At 46.4% G+C, this 15,322-nt stretch overlaps 3 protein-coding genes across 3 annotated transcripts; 2 read left to right on the top strand and 1 right to left on the bottom strand.

Annotated features, from left to right (window-relative positions):
* Positions 1-965: 965 nt before the first annotated feature.
* Positions 966-1,451, top strand: YALI1_F00728g (uncharacterized protein; the record flags this gene model as incomplete). The annotated part of the gene is made up of 3 exons (XM_068283207.1): positions 966-999; positions 1,038-1,145; positions 1,264-1,451. The coding sequence occupies 3 exons, from the start codon at positions 966-968 to the stop codon at positions 1,449-1,451; spliced, it is 330 nt and encodes a 109-aa protein (XP_068139308.1).
* Positions 1,452-7,109: 5,658 nt separating this feature from the next.
* On the bottom strand, positions 7,110-8,621 carry YALI1_F00654g (uncharacterized protein; the record flags this gene model as incomplete). The annotated part of the gene is made up of 1 exon (XM_504821.3): positions 7,110-8,621. The coding sequence occupies one exon, from the start codon at positions 8,619-8,621 to the stop codon at positions 7,110-7,112; it is 1,512 nt and encodes a 503-aa protein (XP_504821.3).
* Positions 8,622-12,420: 3,799 nt separating this feature from the next.
* YALI1_F00616g (uncharacterized protein) lies at positions 12,421-13,389 on the top strand (the record flags this gene model as incomplete). The annotated part of the gene is made up of 1 exon (XM_504820.3): positions 12,421-13,389. One exon carries the CDS (start codon positions 12,421-12,423, stop codon positions 13,387-13,389), a length of 969 nt encoding a protein of 322 aa, XP_504820.3.
* Between the last annotated feature and the right edge of the window lie 1,933 nt (positions 13,390-15,322).

The raw sequence follows: 15,322 nt of genomic DNA, 5'->3' as shown, positions 1-15,322 counted from the left end.
CTCGACTCAGTCCAGACTCCTCCACTGAGATGGAAAGTCTCCACTCGCTTTGGCCAAGAACTGGACTTGCCTTGGATGATGATCCGGTTAGTGAGATGCGCGGAAGTATCCCAGATACCATACATGTTGTAGGAATAAACGGAAGGATCTGAGGTAGAGGGGAATGCCTTGATTAAAGGTAAATAAGCCCAGCAGATTCCATATCGGAATATACGACTGAGATGGCGCTATTCTCACGCTCAATTTGCCTATCACGATACCCAACAAGAACCTCTCGGGCTGAACTTGTCTTGGATGAGCAGGATTCGAGTCAGTGAAAGCTCTTTAAGACACAAACCGCTTCTGGTACTCGACCAGCCAACTTTGGCAATTTCCGGGCTTTCTCTGGTTACTGCAGTTTTGCGTATCCAATCATCCAAACATGTTTAGCCATGATTTCCCTTCTCCTGATCTATTTGGTATCTAATGTCATATTGAGTGTTCTGGAGTTCCAATAACAGATTAAATATCTCATTGCGAACTTTTTCAGTACAGTACAGCTGATACAGTACAGTACAAGTCTGTAATTCATTCGTACTTGTATATATATACTCCCACATTCTGTGGAGAAGGTGGTGAGACACTGGTAGGTTCTGTTGGGATGAAATGACATGTCCAGCAGCTCCGGGGGATCTGGAGTTGATTTCTTGTTTGATATTTGTGTACCCAGTTTCCGTTGATGTTTTTCTTTCAGTTACCAAGTCATTCAGTTACCCCCCACCCCCCATTCATGTTGCTTGTCTACACAGTCGCTTTAATGAGAAGTGGACTAGTTGGGGACTAGCAACCACGCCTAGCTACTGTACGCTACAAAAGTAGCCAAATAAATACATGAGTGTATGGCTCCCCATCCCTCGTATACATAAATATTCCTATATAGAACGGTGCGCTACTGATCTTAGACACTTATCCAATTTCAGTACAACATGGCATTCAAAGCCGAAATCATTCAAAGCCGAAGTCATTCAAAGCCGTTCCAGAATATTCGTCCGATCAAGTCCCCGGTTTCCCTACTTCTGTTTCCAACGCCGGTACTATCGAAAACGTTTCGGCGTTTGCAGATTCCGAAAGCAAAACTGAAACTCCCGGAATCATCGGAGTCAACGGTGAAATTGATCGGGACACTGATCAAAGGATTTTGAGCAAAACTGATCTTTTCACTCTGTTCCCTTTTGATGCTGGTGTATGCGATTCAGTACCTAGACAAGAGCACCAACAGTACAGCTGCAGTGATGGGGCTTGGAGAGGACCTGAAGATGGAGGGAGACGATTTTGCGTGGTCTGGAACAGCCTTTTATCTTGGCTATCTGATTCTCGAGTTCCCATCAGTATATCTTCTCAGCACTCTCCTCTCGTCAAAACTGTGTCTGGACCCCTGGGGAATCATTGTTGCACTCCCAGGAGAATCTTGATCGGTGTCGCTAGACCTGGAGACAGCTAAATGTGGGAAAAAATTATCACCATCGCCGACATTGGTCCCCATACTTACTCTTGCCGTGGCAGGTGGACTGGGATGAATTAGAATGTCGAGAAGAGGTCGTAGAGAAGATCAGATAGAATCTGTGCATAAACAGTAGTGCCGATATGAGATCACGGACTGGAGTATGGGTCTGTCTGGGTCTGTCGGGATGTTTCTGTAACGCTATGGTCTCATCGCGAGCCCGTATCTCGTCCTGGATATGGACTGGGCTGGACGGAAAGTTGATGGGGTAATTTGGATATGCCTAGTGTAACCTGGCTCTGAAAAGCCGGAAACTTGTGTCATCTGCCCTCAGCGTATCGCTGATAGTGATATGATTGACTGTGGACATATTTTATAAAAAATAACAGTGTCGTGTCGGAACAGTTGGTATCAAAGCTTTTTGAACCGATAATAACGTGGTCCTTTGACGTCTTCAAGTAGAACTTCTTGAGATGCAGTTCAGAAGACAATCTCACAAGAAGATATTATCACTGAAAAAAAGTCGCTGTTATCAACTGCCTGCGCCTGGTTCCTTCCGTGCTGAATGACAAAGAGTTCCCCTATCGATGGCACCTTTCGAGTTCACCTCTGTCAGCTTTCGTCATCAGATTATCGGTAGTCATGACGAATCTGCTATCAGATTCTTAACCAAATCTGATCAGACCGATCTGGCCAGACCAACCTGAACGCACCCTGGACCAAGAGCTATAGGACTGTACAGCAACCTCGTAGAACTGCCACAGATACTCGATGGAATTAACGATGGGTAGACGTGATAATAGACAAATGTACAATAAAGCGCAGGGCTTATTAAGTAAATTACGATGGTGTGGTACTTGGGCTGAAGTTTCAAAATCTCTCGAGTGAAGAGTCGGATTGCTCCTTCTCTGGCCTCCTCAGAGATGACTGTCGATTTCGAACAAGGAGGAGATGTCGTGGTAGATCTCCAGGCCCACTAAATTGAGTCCTCTGAGCTTTTGAGAAGCCATTGGTCGATTTTGTGAGGTTAGAGCCTCCGAGCTCAGTCGCGAGATGCAGCTGGTCGAGTCTGAAGGAGAGATGGAGTAGTGTAGGAGGCCTACACTGGAGTCAACTAGACAGTACCTCTCCCTATCTTCAAAGTCTCGTGGAAGACGTAGTTTCGAGAAGTCGAAAGAAGCCGCTTGGTGGTTTCAGCCCAAACAGCCCATTGGTTTGACGGCTCCAATTCATGATGACGAATATCCACAAGATTTAAATATATCTCATTGGAAAGTTGTGGAATAGAAAACATGGCACAAGTAGTTTCTACAAACATATCTTCAAGAAATGTCTCCAAGAAATATCTCCAAGAAATGTCTCCAAGAAATATCTTAATGACTTCCAAAACAGCCACTATGGATATCGACTGTTAATGACTCTACAACTCATTCAATTTTTATCTGAGTGACAAGTGTCCAATTGTGATTTATTTGGATGGAAATTATGAGCAGAATATTGTTCTCTTCTTAGTCAATGTCGCTTTAACGGAGATACTACAGTTGTACTCTACGCAGCTAAGAAACTTGCAATTTTACTAACATCTGTAATTTGATCTACAAGTATGTACTGTAAGTTAGGAAAACGATATGGACTTCAGCAAATGATAAATTAGACCTTTTTGAATCTTTCTATCAACTACAATCTAAGTCGTATCTTTTTCCCATCATTCTACGTCCATTTTTGTGAGTAGATATATGCATAGCTCTACAGTCAGGATGTAGATATACACAAGGGAACAGAACTGGTGTCTAAAGCTACTACAAGTAGAAGCTGTAGAGATGGAATTATTCAACTCCAGAACATTTGATGTCCCCAAATCTGACAATTTATACGGCGCACTGAATTATTAAAAAATCATAGCTTACATACATGACTCCATTCCAGAGACGCAATAATGAACTAGAGATCCTGAGTATTTCAGAAAATGATTATTGCTGCTCCAGAAATGCTACGGTTTTATTTTCAGACAATTATGAGTAATATTGCGTCAAGATAGCTCGTTTAGAGATGTTCTGGAAAACAGAGATTCTTCAAGACCATTCAATACTGCTCAGAACAGGTATATATTCAAACCAGAAAGATAATAAATTATCTCTACCCTTTCCATACCATTTTAGTTTATCCTCCCCTATCAGACCACTAACTGAACCCCCCCCAAAGATCCCTACTTCTAGCTGATTTACCATTTATTCAAAAATTGGAGTTTTTCAGCCAGTATTAAAAAAGAACTACCCTACTAAATTCCTCATATCATAATAAATGGCTTTTGTTGGAAAAAGATCCGCCATAACAAGGGCTCCAGAATCGACTCCCCCAATAAATACCCTCTCTCTTCTCCTTACACCACCTCAGCGTTCATTCCACCTCGGGAATGATTCGGAGCAACTTTTTGCGTCACGTGACAACCACCCCTGCCCCCCCTAACCCTTCTTATCACTAGCCAGTCCTAGCAGTGCGGTCGGAGGTTGTCGGAGTCTTTCGGATCAAATCTGTTCAGCCCTACATGGAGCCTCGGTCCGGTTACCCGAAAATATCTCCCTCCGATCCCTCCGATCACCTAACCCTACCCTACTTGTAGCCCTCCGGGACCTCCAATTATCCGTCGACACGCGTCTGTACATGTTGCAGGACTAGTGTAAAGAATTTTCCGCCCTTGGATCGGTTTTTGCTAAGAATAGCTAGCAGTTGCATGTTGTTGCTTGTGGTCCGCATGTGCTTGCATATGGGTTAGAGATGCATGTATACGTTGCACGTTGCATACATATACACGCCCTTGTGCATATTCGTGCATATATATTGCATGTGGCTAATGGAATGTTGCAGGCCTCGGAAAATAAAGGAGGTGGGTCTGAAAAAAACAAACGACTGTGCGACGACGACAGGGAGGGATATGCAGGATTCGGATCATTCCGGAGCCGTCGGTCTGTCGGATAAAGCTTGGGATCACGTGTTTTGCGCTCAATGTCGGCGGATTAAAGAGGAAAGAAAATCCGGAGGGAAATCAAAATGGGCAAAGAATCATGAATATTGGAGGTAGGACGAAAGCAAGAGCAGATTCTGAACTAGCGTGTCTGCATTATCCGATTTCTGAACAAAGTGCCGAAAAATACTCGTTTTTGAGCCGGTTGAATTGAATCTGGGGACGCACTTGGCATGCTGACTGACGGTGAGCTAAGCACGTCTCGTTTCTACAGAAATGCCAAGCAATAACGAGAGAAAACTATACGCTGGAGCATGCGGTGCGTGCGGGGTTGTGGGGTATTAAATTTGGAGACTCTGCGGGAAAAATCAACCCTGGTATGTCGTGCCGAAGATATATGTATGGTTTTGCAAGGTGGCTGGTGGTTACAATATCGTCTTTTGTAGCTCGAATACAGTAGCTAGAAGGATCAGAAGTTAACAATGGGGTATTTTCGAGCCTGAATAGTACCCCAGAAAACCTCCTGAGTTGATAGCTGTCTTTTTAGCGGACTTCAGATGCAAGTTATTGGTGCATGTATGAACATATGCGAATGTGGCTATAGAATGTGAACCAGGGCAGCAATTGAGAAGCCGAAATTTGATTCCGGTTTGAAACTCCATAATTGAAAGGATCAAAGGGGTTTGGAATACATTTGAGGGGGCTCTTGGCCGAAACAAAGAACCCCATGTAAAGGTATCATACTGCAGCGACTTGGAATTGTGGATAGAGCGGCAAATAAAGCTCGTATTGAAATTCTAACAACATTGGTGGATTTAGAATGGTCCATTTAGTATATTTGGCAAGTCTAATAATTCATGACTAGTTCTTAGGACGAGTTAATTCGACATCATTATCATATAGACTACCGCATTCATCAACACTGTATAACACGCACAGGAGCCAAACCTCAGACTTCCAAATTGAGACGGAGACTTCTGGGCTGATATTTTGCTTCTGTTTTGCGTCAACTGCCAGAAACAAGGACTTCTTAAGCAGCTCTATAGCATTTTTGTGTGCAGTTTTATGTGCATGTGTTACAAGTAAGACAACAATGGTCATGCACACAAAAACAGCAAGTTAAGTGTTCCAGACAAGCCAGAAGTTCTTCCCCCTCCTCTTCAGTAGTCTCGAATCTAGCTCCGAAAGCTTCCAGATACCCCACACCTTTATTATCGGTCTTTTTCTGCCGGTCTAATGCTGTATCTCAAACCACCAATATACAGCGTACCTGTGGTAGACTTGAGACTACCCCTGTTACCTCGTAATCCGCTCGTCATCATCAGTAATAGTCTCCAACTAACGCCCACTTAATTGATGCTAGCACGAGACTGTCTCAATTTGTTTTTGTTCCCCGCTAAACGTAGAGCTAGTGGACTGGGGTAGACGACAGTATAGTTCGAGCTAGACGGATGGTGTGGCTCCAGAAATGACGGTGTGAGACAATCAAACTTGTTATACTGAGATCGGCTGATAATGCTACAAGTAGTTGTCAGTGATTGAGAAGGGCCCCTTGAGCTGAGAATATTTGATATTCACTTATTTAGAGAATTTTAGTTAGTTAGTTAACATTAGTTGAAGTTTAGTTGGATGGAACATCCAGGGGGACCCTATTGGTCTTTGCAGAGAACCAATAGAGTTGAAATTCGAACCAAAAGATGGATAATCTCTGAGGTATTACACGGGGCCAAAATTTAGCCAATTAATTTACACAAAATTGCGAGCCATCTCAGTTCTCAATTATCACACAAGTAAAATTACTTGGGCATATTGTTTGTATTTACTTTAAACGCAAATCCCTTAGTTAACATTTCTACCCAACTTTTTCCCAAAACAAAATACCCGTCTAAAAACGTCCTGGATAGTAAAATGGAAAAATAAATACACAGATGTACTCAGAAACGTGTCAGAAATATACAGGTCCACTTCTGGGTCTTCCAATATCAGTACAGTGCTGTACTTTTCACAGTTCCATCCTATGTCATCAGTAGTAGGACCACATTCTAAACCCAACATATCTCGAGATCCAGAATCCAGATCGAAACCTGAAAAAGTGCATTATTTTCCAAATCGCCTGTTTCATATATCCATCATCTTCTCTCGCTGCTAAACCGTACAATTACACACATATATACCACCTACTGGACCTAACTGGATACCTTCAACATGCAGATATGCCACCACCAATCTCCCCAATAACACTGCCAGAAAACAAATAAAAACACAGTCGTACTCGGAACACTCACGTGAACATTTCCAAACACTTTCCCCCGCCTCTATATTACCCCTTCCAATACCCCAAAATATGACATACGCGTACATTTCAGAACGCCGCTCATACAAGACACGTAGCATTTAGTTAAGGTAAAAAAACTCTAGCCACACGCGCTATACGCGACACGCTACGATTCTCGTACGGTACATGTACTACAAGTAATACCGGTTTTTACAGTACAATATGTACTGTACCAGGTCACATTGTTCACTCATACATACACCCGGCTGTCGCCAGGCAATTCGTTATCATTACATCCTAGTCAATAGTGTGTCGTCAGTGCCGGGAAAAAAAGCACATAGTTTGTCCAGTGTCACGCGCAATCATGATCTTCGTCGTCATCAGGTGCGCGCTTACTCAAGCCAGCCAACAGCTCGCTCAATGCCCCGGTTCCACTGCTTCATCATGGCGGCCCGCTCCTCCTCGTTGGTCTTGGAAGCAAACTCGGTCATGCCCTCGGTGTTGATGTCCTTAAGATCCTCAATGGACTTCCACACGCCAACGGCAAAGCCGGCAGCAATGGCGGCACCCAGAGCGGTGGTCTCTCGCATGGCGGGTCGCTCGACCTCAATGCCAAGAATGTCGGCCTGGATCTGCATAGCAATGTCCGAGTTGGTCATTCCTCCGTCGACTCGCAGCTTGGTGAAGGGCTTACCAGAGTCCTTGGCCATGGCGTCGAGAATGGCCCGGGTCTGGAAACAAGTAGCCTCCAGGGCGGCTCGGCAAATGTGGGCCTTGGTGGTGAACTGAGTGAGACCCAGAATGGTGCCTCGGGCGTCGGTTCGCCAGTAGGGGGCAAACAGGCCGGACAGAGCGGTGACAAACACCACGCCGGCAGAGTCGTCGACCTGGGAGGCAAGCTCTCCAATCTGCTCGGAAGACTCAATGAGACCAATGTTGTCTCGCAGCCACTTGATGCACGAGCCGGCGACGGAGATGGAGCCCTCCAGAGCGTAGACGGGCTTCTGGCCCTTGAAGTGGTAGCCGACGGTGGTCAGCAGGCCGTTGTTGGAGATGATGGGCTTCTCGCCGGCGTTGTAGAGCAGGAAGCAGCCGGTTCCATATGTGTTCTTGGCCTGGCCGGGCTCAAAGGCCTTCTGGCCGACGAGGGCGGCGGACTGGTCACCGAGACAGCCGGCCAGGGGGATGTTGGCGAAGGGGCCGGTTCCGATTCGGCCGTAGACCTCGGCGGACGAGACAATCTTGGGGAGAATGAGCTTCTCGACGCCAAAGAACTTGATGAGCTTCTCGTCGTACTTGAGGGTCTCAATGTTCATGAACATGGACCGGGAGGCGTTGGAGGTGTCGGTGATGTGGGCGCCGCCGTTGAGGCCGCCCGTGAGGTTGTAGAGCAGCCACGAGTCGATGGTGGAGAAGGCCAGCTTGCCTCGATCGTAGCACTCTCGGGCCTCCTTGACGTTATCCAGGATCCATCGGACCTTGACTCCGGCAAAGTAGGTGGACAGGGGCAGGCCACAGAGCTTGGGGATTTCGTCAGCGCCGGGCTGGGCCTCGAGCTTCTTGACGGTGTCGCCGGTTCGGGCGTCGGACCACACAATGGCGTTGTACAGGGGCTGGCCGGTCTCAATGTCCCAAAGCACGGTGGTTTCTCGCTGGTTGGTGATTCCGATCGCCTTCACGTCGGCCACCTTGATGCCCTGGGTTCGCATTTCCTTGGCCACCGACGACATGCACTCCAGACACGAGCTCACGAGCTCCTCGGGGTCGTGCTCCACCCATCCGGGGTGGGGGTAGATCTGGGTGAATTCGATCTGGTGGGATGCCACGGGCTTGCCGTCAGGCGAAAAGAGAATGAAACGGGTGGAGGTGGTACCCTGGTCGAGAGCTCCTACGTAGGAAGACATGTTGTGGGGTTTGTGGTGGGTCTTGTGGTGGGTTTTAAAGTAGGGTGTGGAGGGAAGAAGAAAGTCCCGTGGTGCCGGGGAGACCGGTATATATATAGTTGGGACTCTGGGGGCACACAAACACAAACAGACCACCACACCACACCACAGAAAGAGACACAAAACCAAAGTCACACAAACACCCAAGAAGGTTTAGCAAGTGACGTAAAAGAGGTAAAAGAGGTAAAAGAAGTGAAAAAAGAGGGGTTGTGGGGGTCTAGAGAAGGAGGAGGAGGGGGAGGAGGAAGGAGATGAGAAGGAGAGGAGGGACCCCAGACTTGGTTCACTTCGGTGATGGTGGAGACCCGGTCGAGAGTTACACAGACGCAAAAGTTCCGACTCAATCAATTAATCAACAACAAATCCAATAAATCCAATCATTCGATTCAATCCAATTCAATCCATCCTTCTGCACTGATTCCCTCATTTGCTCGCTGTCGGCCGGCGGCTGCCCCTCGCAACGTTGCTGTCGCCTACCTTTTTAGCGCATTCTTTTTATCTGTGGTCTTAGACTGGCGGTTTTTCGACTGCAAATTGCTGCAAATTGCGGCGCCAAAACAGGTCGAATTGGGGCGTTGGTGGTATCAATGGCAAGTTCCCGACGCGACAATCAAGCTTACACCATCACTATTTCTCCACGACCTCTGTATCAAAAGTTATAACCGCTTGTTTTCCCACGCACAATGACGCAGTGGGCCAGTCCCATATGCATTTTTATTTTTGTCCAACCCTAACAGAAAAATGGCACGGATTAATTTTTGGGTCCAGCTCCGAAAAATGGGGCCCAAAAAAAATGGGGTCCAAAAGAAATAAGAAAACGGCGAAACACACAGAACCCGGTCTCCGGGGCGCTTGGCGCCTGGCCCAAAAAAGCGCTGGATTGCCTTCTGATTGGCTGCAGATATCCCGTCTGATTTCCCCTCCATTTTTTGCCCCGCTCGAGACCCCAGATGATGGGGATCCCCACATGAGTTTTTCCTAAGCTTTAGCGGCTAACAGAGGTAAAAGAGGGTAAGAGGGTAAAAAAGAGGGTAAAAAAAGAGGGAAAAAAAAGAGAAAAAACAGGAAAATAAGAAAAAAAAAAGAAAGAAAAAAAAAGAAAGAAAAAAAATAAAATAAGAAAGAGTAGGAGAATGTATCGTACTGTACGATTGTTACTTACATGAGTGCCGTGGAAAATGCTAGCGGGGGCTGAAAGAATCAACAACCTGATATCACCCAACATCATCATCACTCTCTTGTCTATTCCATCTACCCTGTCATTTCTTTCTCATCCTTGTCTCGGCAAATTTTTTTTTATTCGACTCAATGCCTCGGTCTTACGGAAAAACTCCCTCCAAACAGGCCATATGCGGCTACTCGTACAGCGTCCGGGGGCATTCGTACGTGTCTTGTTCAACGAGGGGAGGCTGGGTTTTTCCGCGTTATTAGCGACCGCGACCCAAACTCTTTCGCCTCTTTGTGCCCTTTTTTGCCCTCCGACTTCTTATGTTTTTTTTTTCTTTTTTTTCTTTCTTCCATTTTCCTCGCGTCACTGGCCGACTCTGCAGCCCTGGAGCAGCGGCGTTTGCCAGACAAAGAAACGGGGCTCGCGAATGAGGTGTTTAAATAAGGTTTGAAACAAAGAAGGGGGTTAAAACGGCTCTGGGACGTGGCCAAGCGGTGCAATGCAAGGCAAGTCTCGACAAGATTTATGTTTTGGCACCGCAAAGTGGAAAAAATAGCGTCCGAGACTGGTGGACATTTGTCGACAGGCAAATCTGCCCATTCGGCTCAAAGTTCAACGGTCTGTGGGGAGACACGACACGAGACAATGGTGGACAAGGAGGTGAAGCGGTTGAGAGTAGAGAGGGGTGGGGTGAATGGCGATATCGGCGAATGAGGAGGCAATGGCGACATGACGTTTCCAGGGCTACAGGTGACTTTCAGGATTGTACAGTCTGTAGAACGAACATTCACTTGATTGGCATTCAACTCATGTTTTACCCCACTTGCAAGCCACAGCCGAAAAGTAGTCTATAGTATATTCTACGGTATGGTATACAGTATACAGTACAATACTTGTAACTATGAGTACTACTTGCACAATATGTACGAGAACTCCTATCGATAGAATCTTGTAGACTCCAATTTTGTGTTCCTAACCGTGTAAGACTAGCTCTGAACATCTCTTTCTGCTCTCATCCCTTCCTCTCTTCTCAGTATCCCTTTCTCTGACTCTTCTGTCACTCTTCTGTCATTCTTCTGTCACTCTTCTGTCACTCTTTGTATCTCAAACGGCATTGAACCGCATTGAACGGCTCTGGAGGTATGATTGAACGGGATCACGATGCAGACAAAGACGAGCAAAAAATGGGCCAGTTTGCGTGCGGGGGAATGCCCCTGTAGGCGTCACACAGCCAGTCGCGTTGACACAGTCTGTTTCGGGCTCTGAATGCGGGCTGAACGGCGACTGGCGCGGACTGAACGCACACTGGCGCACTCTGCAGCAACAACAAGCAGTTTCAGTCAGATTCAGACTCCGCTTCGACTCCGATTCAGACAATTCAGACTCAGACTCAGACTCAGACTCAGACTCGACTCCAGACAAACGTTCTGCGGGCTCCACAATGCATGGCTGAACGCTCCAGCACCTTCCCCAGGAGCAGTATCAGCAGACGGTGCATGCCCCCGCCATTTGAGACTTGTACAAGTCGTCTGACTGTCTTTTTTTGTCGGAAAAATTGAATGGGAAAAGAATGGAAAAACGAGGTGGAAAAAACAAGCAAGAAACGCCTGGGAAAATCGGAAAATCGGAAAATCAACTCCCGTAAATCATGTGATTCACGTGACCCGAAGGCGAATCGCCCTCGCACGAACCGCGCTCGTACCACCATTCTTGTTTCCCGAATTGTTCCGGAAAACTCTATTGTCTCCGCCGCGGATTAAACCGAATAAACCTCGGATCATTTGTTTAGCAAAAAAACATATTTAGTTATTTATTAATTCTATTAATTCAATTTAATTCTTTGTAAATTCTCCCAAATGCTGCCCAAATCAACACCCAAATTGACTTTGAACACTCACATAGAAACTGCACGCCCTTCTCTCCGCCCCGGTCGATGGTGATGAGAGAGAGGGAAAAAAGAGGGAAAAAAAGAGGCAAAGAAAGAGACGAAAAAAGGAAGAAAACTGGAGGCAAAAAAAGGACAGAAAAATACCGTGGAAAAACCTCCAAAACCGCCGAAAACGCTCTCCAAATTCAGCCAGCAACCACGCTGTCAAACCTGCCACGCCAGCAACATGTATATGCGGACTAAAAACCACAAAACGACAAAAGACAAAAATCTAAAATAAAAAAACTAAAAAATATTAAAAAACAAGGACTAAAAAAATCTAAACCACGTCTAACCCCAGTCAGTTAGGTGTCCCCCTCCTCCAAAGAAGCACCAAACAGGGAAAAAAATAAAAAAAAGGACAAAAGGACAAAAGGACAAAAAGGAAAAAGAGAAAAGGGAAAAGGGAAAAAAAGGTCGTGGACCGGTTTTTGGACGTATATATATAATGGTGGTTTCGGGTGTCATTGGTGTCATTATCAGCACTAACATCTACTCCTCACACAGTGGTTGATTGATTCGACGACTAGAGCTCGACGACTAGACCCAGACCCCACTGACTCCAGATTCGACATCCATCAAACTTCACAAGTCGTCTTCAAGCAAATCACCCAAATCACCCAAATCACCAAATCACTTAATCACCAAATCACCAAATCTTCTCCATGACAGACGCAATTGTACACTCGCCCGAAACCCCCCTGTGGCCGCGAATCCGACACCAGCTCCGAGAACCGTTTGCCGAGTTCTGGGGATGTCTGATTCTCATTCTGCTGGGAGACGGAGTGGTGGCCCAGGTGACCCTCTCCGGCGGCAAAAACGGAGACTACCAGTCCATTTCCTGGGGCTGGGGTCTCGGAGTCATGTTTGGCGTCTACGCCGCTGGTGGAATTTCCGGCGGCCATCTGAACCCCGCCGTGACTCTCTGCTCCTGTATCTACCGAGGTTTCCCCTGGCGCAAGTTTCCCATCTATCTGGTGGCCCAGTTGCTGGGATGTATGACCGGAGCTGCTCTGGTCTATGGAAATCACCGGTCTGCCATTGACGTTTTTGAGGGCGGCAAGGGCATTCGAACCGTCGGATTGCCCACTTCTACCGCCGGAATCTTCTGCACCTACCCCGCCGAGTTTATGAGCACCACCGGCCAGTTTTTCTCCGAGGTCATTGCCTCAGCCGTGCTCCAGTTTGCCATTTTCGCCATCAACGACCAAAAGAACCTCGCCGCCGGCCCCCTGGCACCCCTGATCCTCTTTTTCCTCATTTTCGCCATCGGCGCATGCCTCGGATGGGAAACCGGATATGCCATTAACCTGGCCCGTGATTTCGGCCCCCGATTGGTCACCGCAATGATCGGCTACGGCTCCAAGGTCTGGACCACGGGCAACTACTACTTCTGGGTGCCCATCATCGCGCCCTTCATCGGCGCTGCCCTCGGCGGCTTTTTCTACGACCTGTTCCTCTACACCGGCGACGAGTCGCCCCTCAACTGGCCCTACATGGGATTCGACCGAATTTTCTACCTGCTTGGAAAGAAGGAGGCTCCCAGAATCGAACATGATATGGGTATGGTTGAGGAGGCTCCCAGTAAGGAGGAAATTGCCCATTTTTCCAATTCCCCTAATGTTTCTAGTTAGTTATTTATTGCATGTGGTAGACCATGAGCGAAGCGAGTGGTCTACGCGAGTGTTATTTGATTTTTGAGAGTAATGCCATGAGCGTATGATCTGATCTTTAATGAGAGTTATTTGACCTTGAGGAGTAGCGAGCGTAGATCATGAGTATAGACCACTTTCGTAGACCACTTGGTCTGTTTCAGAGGATCGGAGAGTTGTCCAAATTGGTTAGAAACCCGTCAGAATATCAGAAATGAACCTTTAGTTACTGCTTGGTCAAGTCTGGTCAAGTCTGGTTAAGCTGGTTAAGCTGGTCAAGCTGGTCAAGCTGGTCAAGCTGGTCAAGTTAGTCAAGTTGGCCAAGTTGCTGTCTGGTCAACTGTTCAATGGAGAAATTGGATGAATCAAAGCGTCAGAAGGAGTAGGAACGGCTTGAGATATTTTGTTGATTCTCAAATTGAAAAGGGTTGATTTGGAGACATGTTTTTGAGTGGTGTGTTGTAGTTAGATTTAGTTGAGAAAAACATTGTTATTTTTTTCGGACTCCAGGGGAATGTGGGATTAGGAGGAGTTCAAAAATGGATATTAGAATGGCATGTTTTTGGCAATTCTGTTGAAATATCTAACACCTTTAATACTACTGCACTAAATTTTGAGAGATGTCGAGATATGCCTTTTACATGGTTTTAATTTAGTTTCAATTTAGTTGGTATTTAGTTAGAGAATAGTTAAATACTAGTTAGGGTATACCTCTGTGGACCACTCTGAAGCTGAAATAGTTCCCAGAACAAGTCCAAATTTTCAATGACAGTTATTATCCGTCTTTGAGTCATTTTAATCAACTTCTGAACCCCCGCCCCCCCCCCCCCCAGATACTCCCTGGGAGCGCAGGGAGCAATACTACGAGACGGCAATACCACGAGACGGCAATACTGCGAGACGTGTGATGGCATGGTACTACCGCAAACCCCCTGACAGATGATTCAAGCGGCTGAAGAATGTAGCAGGATAAAAGGACCAAAGAGGGGAAGTGTTTCTATCTTTTGGTTCACTGCAGGGAGCCGTGAAAGTAGTTTCGATAAAGTGATGACAGTTTTTGTTCTGGTGATGAATCCGATGAATGATCAATAAGCGTCTGATATGAGACGTCAGTAGTCCCCAGAAACATCAATAAGTCTTTAGCAACGTCTCACGTGTCCTCAGCAACGTCTCAGACGTCTCAGCTACTCGCCCTTCAACACAGATGACTCAGATTGGAGTACTGACTCCACAAGGACAAGTTTCGGAACATTAGACCGCAAAAAAAACCAGTTAATCCACGGAATACTACCTTTTGCAAGCTGAAATCAGGTCATTTTCGAACTCTATGGGTATATTTTCCCCACATTGACTCTACTATGAGACTGAGACAAGAGGCGGTAGAAGGGAGAGAAACAAGAGGCGGTAGAAAGAAGGAACGGAACAAGGAAAAAGGGGCGCTACTTGTAGAGAGAACAAAAGCGTCAGATAACCCCGTCATGAAATTGAACTACATGTTCATAAATTGGAGACAAGACGGCAATTATGATTCAAAACGACTCAAGCGACTCAAGCGACTCAAGCAACTCAAGCGACTCAACGACTCAAAACGACTCAAAACAAAACGAAACCAACTCAGACACTACACCCTTCCTTCCAATTACCTTCTATTAATCCGCTCGACTTCTTTTCGCCCCTTGGACACTAAAAAAACCCTCTTTTCATCCCCACATTTCTCCCCCACTTCGATCACCACCTTCTCACCACACCTACCGTCTCAACCTGGCTCCAAAATCCGCTAGTCCGACCCTAATAGACGCCAAATCCAGCGCCCTCCTTCTATACAAACGGCCCGACGGATCATTAGGACATAATTAATCCGATAATGACGTCATCAAAAGGATATCAACCCCACCATAGACCAACCGAACAAACC

Source organism: Yarrowia lipolytica, chromosome 1F, assembly GCF_001761485.1.
Source record: "Yarrowia lipolytica chromosome 1F, complete sequence".
In the NCBI taxonomy this organism is placed as follows: domain Eukaryota; kingdom Fungi; phylum Ascomycota; class Dipodascomycetes; order Dipodascales; genus Yarrowia; species Yarrowia lipolytica.
This window is presented reverse-complemented; position numbering and strand designations above follow the sequence as displayed.